The 15,250-nt window shown below is 44.0% G+C and overlaps 1 protein-coding gene across 40 annotated transcripts in view; it reads left to right on the top strand.

The window, feature by feature from the left end:
* The window catches only part of tcf7l2 (transcription factor 7 like 2), an 88,355-nt gene that overhangs the window by 58,735 nt on the left and 14,370 nt on the right, over positions 1-15,250 (top strand). For 39 of the 40 annotated variants that reach the window (XR_011239653.1, XM_069516990.1, XM_069516991.1 and 36 more), the window contains one exon: positions 12,677-12,809. Coding sequence is in view for 39 of the 40 variants with exons in the window: in XM_069516990.1 (XP_069373091.1) it covers positions 12,677-12,809 (133 nt within the window). In the remaining variant the exon portion in view is untranslated. Of the gene's footprint in view, positions 1-7,008; positions 7,161-12,676; positions 12,810-15,250 lie in introns of those variants that run through there. The other variant, XM_069516999.1, reaches the window with a different exon arrangement.

The raw sequence follows: 15,250 nt of genomic DNA, 5'->3' as shown, positions 1-15,250 counted from the left end.
TGGCTGGTGCGAGACTTTGAAGTCCCAGAGTCACCTACAGCACTCACTTCATCAAGTTCACTAGTGTCTTAATAGCAGATCAATAAGTTTCAAAGTCGGAGAGTTAATTTGATAGTAGCGCTGATGTGATCACGCTGGGCCACAGAGCCGCCTGCTCTGCTCCCTCTCGTCTCTCTCTTCCCTTCTCCCCTCCTCACCTAGATTGGACCTGTTTTAGGCTCTCAACTTGAATTAAGCCGCGATGGGATTCTGTGTTTGGTGCCTGTTTTCATAGGAAGCCTTGCGTGAACACTTAATCAGTGTCTGTGCTTGTGTCACAACAATTAAAAGATCATTTGTTTCATAATTATATTTACAGCATTCTTACACATGCCATTAGAAATCTGAGATCTATATTTTACATCCATATTTTAAATATTTGTAAGATAAAGATAAAATATTTATGAGCTGCAATGTAGATATTTTTATTTTAAGAAATAAATGATTTGATCTGGCTCAAAAACAATTATTGAAATAATTAAATTATTATTATTAAATAAAATGTTGATTAAATCCTATTTGTCTTTCTAATTTCATTAACATGATATTTATTACTATTTTTTTATTTCTACTGAATTGGATCAAATATCATTCATTAGATGTCTCGATCCTCTAAATATAACTTTTAAAATGTAAATAATGTGTATATTAATGAACATCCAGGTAACATTTTAATATAAGTAATCAAATTGAAGGACTTTTAGTTTTAAATGTGAACCTTGCGCCTGGAAAAAATAAATATGGCAATGCCGACGGCTTTCTGAGATCGGGAAAATCAGGAAAGCGGAGCGCTTTCTTATGCGCGCTATTCATTTCAGGAAAGAAAAGCAGCACCATCTGTATTTGGTGCCGGGATAAGAAGTTGGTGAGGTCGGATCGGCACCTGGAGAACAAAAGGGCAATTTAGTATGTTCATCTAAGGGTTGCTAATGGTATTAGGAAGCCGGCAGGGTGGTCAGCAGGGGCCCGGTGCTCCAAGGTGAGCCCGCAGCTTGACCCCTGCACTCACACCAATTCACTGGGCTGCTGGCATTAGTGCCCCACATCTGCCATTTTTTTTGTGCAACCCCCCCAATGCTTTTCACTTTATTTTATCGTGTATTCTTCATGGGGTCCGCAAGCAGAAATAAGTTTTAATTCGACCCGACTAAGATCTCGCATTCGGCCGTTAGTCTGGCCGAAATAACTGAATTGAGAAAATGAATCAGATCATTGTTAGAGAAAAAACAAAGGATGGGTGCTGTCTGGGAAATTTGACGTTGTGTTGCTTGTAATTTAACATATGTGAGAAAAGTGTTTGCTTTTTAAAATCATGCAAACGATATAATGAAGCTTTGGGCGCAGAGGAGTGAGGGTTGTTGTGTGGAATGCTTTTGGATCAGGCAAATATTTCAGACATGAGATAGCTTTATATTTTTTAAATCAGAAATTATTTCGGAATGGCATTATGATTTAAAAATAATGGATATTGTGCATTGTGACACATTCGATGATGGTTGGAAATTGTGCAGAGAGCCGTGTTTGACATCGCTGTGCGTCTTAGTGTGAAGTTGTTCCTGTGTGAAGCGGGTGGCGGAGGAGCCAAGGCGAGAGCTCCTGGATGGGGCTGAAACGCTGCAGCGGGTGGTGCTGATGGAGGCTGCCTGTGTGGTCCTCAGCGGTCGGTGCTCCGCCAGGCTCTGCCGCGAGCGCCGGAGGTCCACGGTTTTTAATGAATGTTTCATGTTAAATTTAGCACCGGCATTGTTCGCTGTGCTGCGCTCATACACATCTTATTTCTCTTAATGTTCCAACAAAGGTGAAAAAGGAAAATGCAAGATCTTGTAAAAATGTCAAATCAAGGAGAATAAATCTGCTGTATGTCATCAAAAGGAAAAAAAAGAATGTTCTTTGGATTAAAATTTTGTCGGCCGTGATCAAAATGATTTCTAATTTATGATTCCAATCCATAAAAAAAGATAAAAATTATGATTCGAAATATTTCCTTATTCCTCTCCTTTTTTCTCGAGGTTCCTGCTGTTCATGCACCATGAAATCTTGCTTCATTAAAAGTGTATTAATCTTGTCTCGTCTCATGGGAGGTACCTTAAGATGATGTTGTGTCTTTTTCTTTAAATTGTTGGAAGAAAAAAAAAAATCTTCCAGATTTGGTCCCTGTCAGTCAGAAATAATTGTGTGCTTAATCTTGTCCCTGATGGATGACTTGGAGTTCAGCAATGGGCCAGCTCCAATGACAAATACAATATTAATATTCATTAACTGCTTTGACAATGCTAATTTTGATGCAGTAGTAAAGGGCCTTCCAAAGTTAGCGGCCAAAGCATCAGAGCTGAGCAAGGTGGCAAGATAATTTGTGCTGCTTTACTGAGCTGAAGGCTTTTAAAGTCTTAAGCAGGGGAAAAAAAGGCTAGGTACCACAAACAAAATAAAAGAGAAAGGGAAAGTTCAGACGCATTGGAAACCAGGACTGTGGAAGTAATACGATCAAGAGACGGCTACAAAAATTTGACACCTCCAATGCTGCATCTTTGAGCAAATTTCTTTTTTTTCTACTTAAACAAAAACTTGCAACAAAAAAGGATCATAACATGGTAAGTCAGCACTTTCTCAATTTTTTGTTTAATCTTTTTGATCTTTTCAATTATCGCCATTTGAAGATCAATAGTCATTTTTTCTGCTGTGGTTAAAAGGCTCACAGCGGTGGTATAGTGGATGGTCGGATCACGGCTTTAAGAGTGGGCTTCCTCTCGTCAAGCCACCAGTTGGCCGGGTTGAATTTTCTATTGCCAGCTCTCGTGAAAACCGTGCGGGGCTTGTATCCATTTATTGGTATTTTTGGTATTGTTTTAACTGCTGTTGTTGGCTTGTTGTGTCAGGTTTGACTTTGGAGTTGGGGTTCCTTTTCCCCCCCGCAGTAGTCTGAAGAGTTCAAGCGGGAGAGCTGGAGGTGCAAAAGCTGCTCTACAATGACAGGCTCTTTCGGTGATAAATGTCTGGTTTTTTTGTCTTTTGTGTGGCTGTTTTTTCCGGGGCTCGCTACGTTAAAAATTGGGGCTACCGACGGGCAGGACTGCGGTGCGGCGTGGTTGCAGCACCACACACCCTTCGCCCTGGATCGGAATGCTTTTCTATGGGCTTTTCTCCTGACACTTTTTCTGCCTGTCGTTTGTGTTTTTGATTTTGTATTTAATTTAGTGTGACTAGCGGTGAATGGAGCGTGGCTAGTTTTGGGGATTAATGACATGACGAGAGACACCCCGCTGCTTGAGTTTAGCCAAGTTAGGGCAACTCCTATAGACGGCACTCCACTACCTTTATGTCTGCCAAGCCGCTGAATGAAAGCCTCTCTCTTTCTCTGCCTCTTTTTGTTGTTCTTTCAACTTATCAAAGAAAGAGAGATGGACACAAAAGAGCTTATTAGGGGGGATATGAAGATGGGCACGGGGGAAAGAGGGAGTCTCGGTCAGATTCGAAGGAGAGCAGCGCAGCCTGAGAGTGCGTATGAATGCATGAGGGGGCTGAGAGTGAGCAGCCAGCTCCGGCCGCCGGCTCGCGGTCCTCCCCGTTCAGGGACCTGGGGGTCTGCCGTCCTAAGTCGCTCCAGCGTACCTTGGCTCTCGCCCGGTTCTCCGGCCACTTTCTTATCGGCTTAACCCATCGGGTGTTAGTGAGGGGCTGCCGTAGATGAGGTGCTGCCCCCCAGTGGATTAGTGGCTGACATGGTTGTGGGAGTCTGCTTGGAGTCTGTGCACTACCACGAGTGCCAGCATGCTTGTTTTAACCAGGAACCGAGCAGCATCCCAAATACAGCTCTTTTAAATGGTAAGACTTTTCAACATTTTAATTACAGCTGTGCTTTATTTTCTGCTGCTTGTTTGGCTTTGAATATTATGTTTTGATTGAATTTATTCATAGATATTTTTTGTGGGCTCTGTTTGGCAATTTATAACACTTATGTTGCTAAGTGACAGATTGACAATTTGGATAATGAAAGGCAGTGTTTGATTGCTTTGTCTTGACAGCCTGACAGGGGTGTATTATTCTAAGACATCAAACTAAATATGATTATTGTTTATGTATTGTAAAGCACAGTTATATTAAATCAAATTGACAAATGCCATTTTGAACACTGGTGGAATTTAAATTGTATTTATTGTTTTAGCATTTAAGTTATTATCATCACATATCACATCTGCTACTGTGATTCTGGTAGCATTAATAAAGCAGGGTTAGTATTTTTTTATTGTTAATGTCTAAAATATTTAAGTATCTCTAATTTCCAATTAATTATAATATTTTAAATAATTGAATTATACTGTAATTATTATAGTAATGCTAAAAGAAGGCTACCAGGACTTTGAAGTTAGACTCCCATATTCCCAGTATTTTCTATTTGCTTTTAAATTTTACACAGTTAAAAGTTATCTGAGAAAACAATGACTGTATAAAGGTCAGAGGTTGTTTTTTTCTTCTCTACGTTGTTTTGTCAAACTTTTCCTTTTTCTTTCATTCTTTTTCTTTTCACGCACACTATTGGGTCTCGTGCGAACATCTCGGACAGTGGAGTGGAATAGAGTATTTTCTTCTTCCCCCTCTGCTCTCTTGTGTTGTTGCGTTGATGCCATTGTTGCCGGGTGATTGGGAGCTGTCCATCACTCGCTGGCGAACTGGCAGTTTACTTAAGAAAGTGCACGTGGGACAAAAGGAGATGGCAGGAGTGTGGCAGGCCGGCTGAATGGAGGGAGGGCAGGCAATTAGCCACCGCCTTGTCGGGGCTCTTTTACTTGTCAAGCTGGAGCCCCGGCGCTATTGTCCACGCTGTGTAAAGGACATTCCCAGGGCTTTGTTTTGGCTTTAAGGGCCTCAGGACTGCCTGCTGCAGGCCAGGGGAAGAGCAGGGTCCTAACAGTGACAGAGAGGCTGAACGACAACAGGAGAAAAAGAAAGGAACAGCGCATTACGAGAAAAGCCGATGTTCAGTTTTTTTTATAGTTGTTTCTGTTGCCAAATTTTAAAATACCTTAATATAGCTGAGATAGAGAAAAAAATTATTGGCCTATTTTTTAAAGATATTTTTCTCTGATTTATATCCAACATTTCTAAATTCCTTAGCTTTTTTTAAAGATAATTTTCCTCCTCAATACCCTTCGCCAGATTATATAAAAATATATTAAATATTACTGGGCTTGGATGGAGGTAATTTATTCTATAAATATTTAATTTGTCATGGTCATTAGTAAGGTTCAGGTTGTTAGAGGTTATAAAAGGTAATTAAAGGATGACAAGTCCAGTTAATTATAGAAAGTAAAAATGAAAAATATCCTTACATTTGAAAGCTAATTATTTTTTTTGCAATAAAAAATAAAATAAAATAAAATGTTCTTTATCTGTGTTGATTTTAAAGGTTTATTTCTTGCTCCTTTTTTTAATGTATTTAGATAATTATTTACCCAAATATGAATTATTTAATGTGGAAAAAAAAAAGTTGTCTAAGCAATGTAAGGACAAATTATAAAACATCTTTACAATGTTTAATTATCACTTACTCTTTCATTTGAAAATAATAAGTTAATTTGAGGTTAAGTGATAGAAAATAAAAAATTGTGTTGTGTTTGGTGGAACTCCTGTTTACACAACAGATCTCTTCAATTTCTTTGTGCTTGTTGAAAAAAAAAAAAAAAGTCTTGACGACATAAAGCTTATCATTTGACTTCCGTATTCAGCAGTATAATGGATTTGAAGGTGAAATAGTTGCGGAGAAAAAGAGAATGGAGAGAAGAAGGCGACGAGGAGGAAAGCGGGGGGGGGGGTCTCGTTGAGGCCTTGTTCACATGAACCTTGAATGGAGACAGAGTTGAGGAGGAGGGGGGGGGGGGGGGGGTGTTAAGAAAGGAATTGTTCTGTACTCTAAGGTATTGTTTGGAAAAAAAAAATAAAAAAAAATAAAAAAAGGGTCGCGACGAAAGGTGGCACATCCGTGTCAGAGTGAAGACTTTCTCTCCCTCTCCTTGGTTTGCTCCCCCCCCTCCAGAAAGTGGGCATGAAGAGGGGACTGTCAGCATCACACAGATAAAGTGACTGTTGGCCACACTTTGCTGAGCCTGCCCTCCCTTTGTGGATGTTGTTGTGTCTTGTTCCTTTTTTTCCCTTTCTCTCTCGCTCTCTCCCTCTCCTGCTCTCTCCTCTTTGTCTCCATCTCTCGCCTTGCTCGCTTTACCTTGTAGCCAAAGCTTTTCAAGCTGCCAGTTCGTCTCTGGGCATCCTGGAGGCACAGCAGAGCCCACACACATACACACACATACTCTTAAGAAACACACACAGGCCCAAAGTACAGCAGGGATTTGGGTAATAACAGATTTTTGTGTGTGTGTGTTTGTAAGTATATATTTTTTTCTCCAGTATTGCTAGTGGGAAGCTGCAGTGCTGAAAAGCTGCTCACAGTAATTTTTCCTTCTCTCTGTCCATATTCTGGCTCTCACTACTTCTACGTCTTGTCACCGGCGTCAAAACTTTCACTGAGCAGAGAAGAGGAGACTGCAACTGGCTAAGAGCGAGCACGTCTGCGGTTAGAGTGAAAGATTTTTGGGATTTCTTTCAGGGATGCATGTGGGTGGGTGGAGAGGATTGTGGTGAGTGTGAGTTTGAGTCAGTGTGTGTGTGAAAAACTAGGCCTCAGACCCTGAGCCTGTTCTAGACGCCTCAAGAGATACACATGTCAAAACCTAGAGGAACAACGGTCAGCCGGCCGCAGCACCTTGTACAAAGAGAGGGGGGACAATAAACACACATGCAGCCACACCACACATGCCCAGCAACACACTCGTGCACAGTGGAGGAAGGAGCCAAGGCAGAAACAGACAAAGAAGGAGAAGTGGAGGAGACAAGCGGCCAAGACAAGCGAGGGAGCTTCTCCCCGGCATAGAGCAGGAAGGAGGAGCTGGGGGGGCCAGGTGGAGCAAGGAGGAGGAGACGGGGGTGGGGGTGGGACGGAGGGGGTCATGTACCCGCGGGATGGAGCTCCAGCCGGGCCGGAGGAGACGGGAGCCAAGGCAGGAGTCTTGGGCCCCGGGCTCTCGCTCCTCCAGCAGGTGGGCTGCTGGCACCTCAATCTAAGCAGCTGGGTGAGTAACGCAGCACTGCTCCCCTGCTTCTTCTTCTCTCTCTCGCTTTGTTTCTAACTACGTGTGTCCAACGACGGCTCATAGCTTCACTCTGACAGGTTGTTGATGGCGTTGCGGTGCAGGTTGGTCGTAGGTTAGTGACGTGGAGGGAGGGGCAGGCTGGGATTTGGGCTGAGGGAGTCGTGGTCATCAGATTTCTGCCACTTTAGAAACTTTCCTGTGTGTGTACATGCATGCTAACTTTTTTATACACACATGCTATATCTATTGACTCCTTATTGTTTTTAATACTCTTAAATTGGCCTGTATAATAAATATTAAACAAATATAAATTAATTTAAAAAAAAACATTATTGTTTCAAGAGGAATATTATTTACTTGACAAAACCTTATTTGATTTATCAAACTCTTAACCATGAAATGTAAAATAAGATTTCATGATTAACATATCCCTTTGTTAATGTTGCCATCCAATTCAAACTCTTAATTGCCAGGCTTTCAAATGAAATTCTGAGGGGCTGATTGCATTTCAAAAGGCAGAAAATTCACTCTGGCTCTTGCAATACAATATCACCTCTCAGCGAAGCCCCTTTAACTCAGGTACGAGAGCTCAAGAGGCTGTTTACATTGAAAGGGAAAAGCTTTAACGCACGTGTGTGTCTAAGAGGCGATTTGTCTTCACAGAATACAACAGTTCTGCCAAATACCACTTCATATTTAAGCTATTTGTGCACAGTTTTATTTATCTGTGACATATCAGAACACGTCCTTTCTGCGATTCCATTTGATGTGCCGACTATCAAAGATGGGAAGCAAAAATAAATGGTGACGAACGACTTGAGCACTAGCGAAGGGAGCAGGAAGAAGGGGAGCAAAGGCTCTGGCCCACATAATATTTTTGTTCAGCGCTCTGATCAAGCAGTCGGCATGTCACTGCAGCAAAGTGAATAGATTAACTTTTAAATATACTGTGGTCTCAGGAGCCTCCTGCCCTCAGAGACACATCTTCTCTGCAAGAGAAAACTGATCAACACCTCCATATCTGCTTTTTAACACCCCCTCTCCATTTCACCCCCTTACAATTCCCAGGTTCTTAATATTGTGACGTTTTTTCTCTTCAATGATTAACCAAGAAATATTTTTTCTGAAATGAAGCAGGGTTTTTTTTTAATCAGTGTGCTGGGCTGTGGACGATCGTGGCTCTGATAAGCCTTTAATTTGTTGAACATTTCATATTCCATTGCCGTTAATCTCTAAGTATTCCCTTAGATTGTCCGCTTGAATCTTGTGGATTGATTTGACAGACAGGGCTTGTGTGTGTGTCTGTGTGTGTGCATGCTTGTGTGTGTGTGTGAGAGAGTTGGTATGATATGGGGTTTGCTTGGAGATGAAGATCTTTAGCCTGGAGGGGGCACACTATACCTCCCAGAGGAAAACAGCAGCAGTCGTGTACGTAAACAAATTGCAGCGGGACGACACTGATACTCAATGATTCATTCGATCGGTGGCAACGCAGATTGAAACTTTTTTGTTTTTGCGCACTTATTCTCTCACAACACTTAAACAAATTATCTTTCCCCCTTTACATCCCTGTCGTGTGGTGTCACTCCATGTGCCTTTGGACGTGGGCCACTTTCTGGGAGAGGCTCAGGGCTCAACTGCTCTGGCAGCCTTTTCTGCTTGCTTTGGAATGTGGAGGACTAAGAGGACCCCCATCCATCACGCCACTGTCATTCCCGCATCCCTCTCCTCTCTTCCCTGGCCTCCCTTCCCTGCTCCGGCCTCAGTACAGCTCATTAGCGCCCCGCAAGCTGTTGTGACAACTCATCATATCATGACATAAAGCAGAAAGACAGAGGCTGTACCCTCTCTCCCCCCACCGGCCCCCGGCCAGCAAGGTCACCACATTCACATTTAGGGCTCAAATTGCCACAGCGAGGTGCCACCAGGCGGAAATGCAAGGCCAACAGCTTTTTCCTGTCCGGCTTCCACCTCTCTGTCTCCCTCTCTTTGTCTCACTCCGTCCTGCTGTCACTTTCTCACCCCCTTCTGCTGTCTCCTCTGCCGCCCCCCCTCCCTCCCCAGAGGTCTGACTTGTCTTCTTCCACAAGGCTCTTTTCGGTGGCGGAACAGCGTAAGTCACCGTCAAGAACAGGAAATATTTTTGTACTTGAGATCATCTTCTGGTCATAGCAGCATCGCAGCAGGTGGCAGCAGTTTAACACCTGCAGAGTTGAATTGTTGGAAGATTTGAGAATAAAAACAGTGATGTTTGCCATCAGTGGTTAGTAGATTTACAGGTATTATAGATTTGCACAATTGTGAGTAGGTGTTTATTATTAAGAAATAAAAAATGAAATGCAATCAGGCACATAGACTTCCTCATCTTTGAGCATATGAGCCTCGCAGCTGGAAACTCAGAATAGAAAAGAATAGAATAGAGGCAATATCAATAACATAACCAGAGGCAGCAGCTACTGCCTCTGTTTGTGTCTGCTGTGTTAAAGTGTGCTGCCTGCACTTCACAGCGCTGGCCCTTCCTCAGCAGCAGGCGCCGTATGTGTCCTGGATGTGGAAGGAGTCAATGTGTTCATTGATGTTCGTACAAGAGTGCGCTCTTAAATTCTTCTTCAGGGTCTTTTGAATGCGAAATCGCTTTTTCTTTTCTAAAGGCTTGAAAATCTGGCGATCATGACTGGAGAGCTGTGTGCCTGATTCTCTCCTGCTATATTTGTTTGTTGTAATGGTGGAGGTGGTGGGAAGGATGCAAGTCAGCGGGGGTGTAGGGGCAGGAAATGTTCTTTCTTTTCCCCTGGCTTTTGTGGAGCGGGGAGAGCGAAGCCTCCCACGTCGACGGCTTTTGTTTCGCTGCGCTCTGCGGTTCTCTGTGCGGCTGGAGCACCCAGCAGCCTGCCAGACAAGTCCTGGGCACACATTGTCCCGCAGTGGCCACAGGGCAGGTGCGGGGCCTCCTTTCCCCTGGGACCACCGAGCGCTGCCGTCATTGACGTCAGCGGCGAGGCAAAGTCGAGGCTAGAGCGTGTGCGAAGATCACATGGCATGTAGAGCGAGCGTGTGTGCTGATTGAAGACATCAGACCACAGGAAGTTCACATCAGCTGACTGACCATATATGCATTCAGCAATCATCAACACTGCAGGTGTTTGACTGACTATCGCCAAGACATATAAAAGAGGAATAAGAAATCTTCTGCAACATATGAACCAGAACTTTCTGTTTTTACGTTCCTTTCTTGCCTTCATAGACTGAAGAGTAGAGTCGACTGTGGTAGCGGCAGTGGCTCAGTCCGGCCCTGTTGCTATTTGCCTCACTTTGGGGCTTTTCAAGGAAAAAAGAGCACACTCTAAGACCACAAGTGACTATGATGTAAATCGTCTGGCTTCTCGCTCTCTCTCTCTCTCACTCTCTCTCTCTCCCCCCCATTCACAGCCTCTCTAACACCCTTCGTCTAATGTGGACTCAGTGGATGGGCATTTTGAACTGTCTTCTCAATGGCCGGGGCCCCTGGACAAAAGAACTTATTTAAATGGCCACTAAAGCTTTTCAGCACAGAGAGATGAAGAATTGACAACATTCTTTCACATCATTACCCAAGGGAGGAGCGGAGAGAGGTTAGGAGGTGAGAGATAGGAGGGGTGGCGAGAGAGAAAAGGAGGGAGGGAAGCAGAGGCCATCTTCTCGCGTTCAGCTGCCGACTCATCAGGCTGCGTTTGGCAGCTGTCATAACCCCCCCCCCAAACCCACCCTGGTAGTTTTTCTACCAGTTTCTTTTTCATCCCTCTATTCTAGATGTGCAGATCAGATCGGGAGCCCCTATGCAACAAGAAGTGTCTTGGTTTGTGTTTCTTTTTAACGAATCCCATTCCACCTACCGCCCCCTCCACCTCCGACACAAACACACACCCCCAGCCCCTCTCTCCTCCTCTCCTCCCCAGCCTTTTCAGCTCAGGGCTGTGAATGAGTCCCAGGAGTCTCTCTGCCTCCCTGGAGTTCTGCTGGGGTTCATTAATCTTTCATTGGGACCATGGCAATAGGGAATGCCCCCACTCCGCTTCCCCCCCTCCCATCATCCCAGCCCCCAATTCCGCTCCCTTACCACCGTCACTGTAAAATAGAGATCTGCACGGCCCGTCCACATGGACAAATACCTACTGGAAATTTAGCGCTGAGCTCCTGAATGAGCTGTTGCTGTATTTGACTCTCACATGGCCCTGATATTAACTTTAGCCTCAAACAGATGATTAGTTTGCAGCGTCAAGCTCCACTCACGTCAGTCTCGCCCTGGGCCCACAGCTTTGCATTTGTATTGTCAATGAGCATCTTATGTATGTATGCTCCCCCCTCCTGCCAACATCTTGTCCTATTAATGTTTTTCAAAGTCTGTTGGAAATGTGCCACAGTGGAGCTTTTTTTTTTTCTCTCTCTCTCTCTTGCATGGGTTAAAGTCACTAATGGCCTATGAGAGAGGACACAGAACACACACACACACACACACACACACACACACACACACACACACACACACACACACACACACACACACACACACACACACACACACGGCTTGGTCTCTCACTCCTCTCCCCCTGAACATGTCATCCATGTTATGATAAGCCTGATTAGTGCAGCTTCTTTGACTGCTGAGGGCAGGATAAGATTGTGGGTAAAGAGGCGAGGAGCAGCCTCTGCCACCAGCCTAATCTACAGCAGAGCTCTAATCTGGTTATCTCGTGGTCTGGGACTGTGTGTATTAGTGTCTGTCCCTTCTTGGCCCGATGAGAGGGGCTGAGCGCCGGTTAACACAGGGGCCCACGGCAGCACACCCCTAAAGCTCCACTGTAATCTTTGGGTAATTGAAAAAAGGGGGCCTGCGCCACTTAGGAGCACAAAGAGAAGATTACATAGCTAAAACTAATTTGGCAAAAATGCAGAAATGGATTTTCAGCCCCACCTCCTCTCTCCTAACCCTTTTATTACAATACATCCCGACCCTCCATGAAACGGGCCCTTGGGGAATAGAGGAGGGAATGGGAGCGAGGAAGAGGGGAGACCAGGAGGAGGAGAGTTGAGCGGAGCGCTGACTGGAGCTGCTAATGACTGTGGATTTACACGCGCTGCCTTGATTTCGTGGTTTACAGATGATCGATTACTTCACTGCAACCGTGGTTAAAAGTGCCTCATCACACGTCAGGCTCAAATGTGAACTGGCAACCCCCCAAGCCTCGCAGATTGTGTTACTGAATTCCAGGGTGACACCGCAGAAGTGTTTTTAATTACAAACCACACTATTTTCACTGTGGCTTGGCGGTTTGGCGCCTCGGGAGTACCCAGCATTTGAGCTCTTCTCTCAAGAGCTTTTTGAAAACCAAGTCATAATTCTGTGGCAGGCGCCTGCATTCTCCAAACCCTAACCCAAATATTAACACCCTGACCTCCTTTTTTTTTTTTCTCTCCCCCCCTCTCTCTCTCTTTCTCCCTGTCCATCTTTTCCACAGTCTAATAAGGTTCCAGTGGTACAGCACCCTCATCATGTGCACCCTCTCACACCTCTGATCACCTACAGCAATGAGCACTTCACACCGGGGAACCCCCCACCTCACCTACAGACAGACGTGGATCCCAAAACAGGTAAAGAAAAGTATTTTTTTAATCTTCTGTGAACATTCATTTCTTAGTCAACTCTGCAAATATCTAATTCCTGCTACAAACAGTCATAATAAAGGACAGTGTGCAACTTGTCCTAAACAACCAAATACATTTAAAACTCAATAGAGTATATATCTCCACCAAGTCGCAACATCTACCCATCTATCCACACATTATTTATACTGACACAGGGAGTAAGGTGGGGTACATGCAGGGAGGTCCCTGCATGAAAGCATAACCTCGATGGCAAAAACAGGTATTAGAAGTTTAGAAATGCACAGAAGCAGCTCTCCTCAGTTAAGTCACTTCACGTCTTTGAAAGTGTTTGCACTCATGGGTGTGCAAATGTTTTATTATGCCCCACTGCCATGTACAGGACCTGTAATGTTTGTGTTAATGGCGTCTGTCTGTCTGCCGACACATTCTTGTGAAAACAATTCAGCATTCAAACATAACTCAGACATCATATTTACAGTATACGTGTTCTATAGAGTACACTGTACTGTCTTATTTAAATATATAACACCTATATGTTATGTTAAGTGTTGTGTTAGTCTTCCCAGTTTAGTGGGACAAAGTAAACTCTCATCTGTTACTTATTTATTTTTCAATCATGGTCATTAACATGTTTTGACTTCTGTGGGAAGTGGCCATGCTACGTTAGAGAAAAAGAACAGTGGCTCGTAAAACCTCTGTAAGACACGGAGTTCAGCAAACAACCTTGACGTCTTATGACTGTTAATCCGACTGCCAAGGCTCGAAACAAGACTGCCACTGTAGCTGGAGGACCTCACATCCAACTACTAGAGAGCAGTTAACACACAGAATCTGCAAGGCTGGCTCCTCGAGATGATGTCTGTACACAAAAACTCAACACTCAAAATGGGAGACGTGACCCAAGTGCTTTGGATTTGCACGATGTATTTGATTATCCACCGCGCCTGTCAGATCTGCAGTTATGTCTTCACAGCCTGTTGATCCTGCAGACTCAGGGTGTCCAGGTTTAGCAGTCAGAGTCTGCCCACGCGTTCCCACTCCCGCAACCACTCAGCAGACATTTTAAGGCAATTCTATTCATTTTCCGTGAGCATCTTTGACCCAACACTTCATTCTGTTTAACTGTCATTCAGCGCCGTCCTTTCAGGTTAATGCATTCTCAGTGCAGCAAATTATTTCAGGCTTTACAAGGCTCTCCGGAGGCTTCAGTCAATGTTTTAGGTAATAATGTTCCCTTATTATGATGGTCCTTACAAAGGGGGGAATAATATGCCAGCTGCTGTTTAATGTAGTGCTTAATGGGGCTTCTTAATTGGGCTCAGTGTTAAATGAATGTATTAATTAATGAGCTATATTAGGTCTTGAGCACTGGGTGGCGATTGGATAATGTTTGCAAGGCTTTTCCTTTTTTTTTTATAGAACTTGCTGTGTTTCCAAGAAATAAATGTTTTCGGTTTTGTCACAAACTGCTGCACAACACATTGTCTATCAGTAACAAGATCTGTCTCCAGAGTCAGTTCCTGGATAACCTGGATCAGCCGTGAACTCGGGGTGTAACCACAACCATTAGCCAAGTTCAGATCTGCGAAGATTGAACTGGCTCGTACTTCGGCCGTGCTGGCACCGACCAAGATAATGTATCTGCGATGACAGCTTGCGGTGTGAGCCAGCTGTGTGGAAGAAACACACAACAGCCAAAAAAAAAGAAGAAAAAAAAGTCCCTCAGTTCCTCATATACTGAGGACACACACACACCTCCCTGCTGCACTTTTACACACATCTAGTGTTCCCTGTTTCAAGTTTATCATGAGAGAGAAAGTTATTTTTACACCCGGCTGTGTGCGAGACCTTTTCAAGGCGCTCGTTCAGGGCAGCTTGTTGATGCAATCGCCTGTCAGCTGCCACAGAAAGTAAAGGCAACACCGCGGACGCCGTGATTGCTCGGCGATGCCCTCAACGAGAGCTGTCCTTAAATTGGACATCTTAGTCGCTGTTTGTCTTAAGGCTGTTTTTTTGTTTAACAAATGGAGATTTACACTTTGTTTCTTATTTATCTCAGTCAAAAGTGCAAAGACCTTATAGTTTAATTGGTCCCAACTTGCAGCTCTTATTTATAATATTGCTTTAGGTGAAATGCATATATGCATGCAGCTGGTTTGCCAGTGTAAATTAGCCAGCAGCCTCAATCTGTAGCCTGGTATTGAAAGCTCTGTGATCACATAGACGCCTTTAATTATATTGTTGTGTTCCGTTAACTTCTAAACCTCAGTCATTTTATATCATTAATCTTCTGATTCAGTAGACAAATGTGACAAGAATCGTGTTGGTGTTTTCTCCTCACCTCTCTCCCCTCTGCCTCCTCCAACACATTGTGCCGCCACCGCCGCCGCTGCCTCAAAGGCCTTTGATCAGGGAGTGTGATTTAG

The sequence above is a fragment of the Paralichthys olivaceus genome, chromosome 21 (assembly GCF_024713975.1).
Source record: "Paralichthys olivaceus isolate ysfri-2021 chromosome 21, ASM2471397v2, whole genome shotgun sequence".
NCBI classification, from domain to species: Eukaryota; Metazoa; Chordata; class Actinopteri; order Pleuronectiformes; family Paralichthyidae; genus Paralichthys; species Paralichthys olivaceus.
This window is presented reverse-complemented; position numbering and strand designations above follow the sequence as displayed.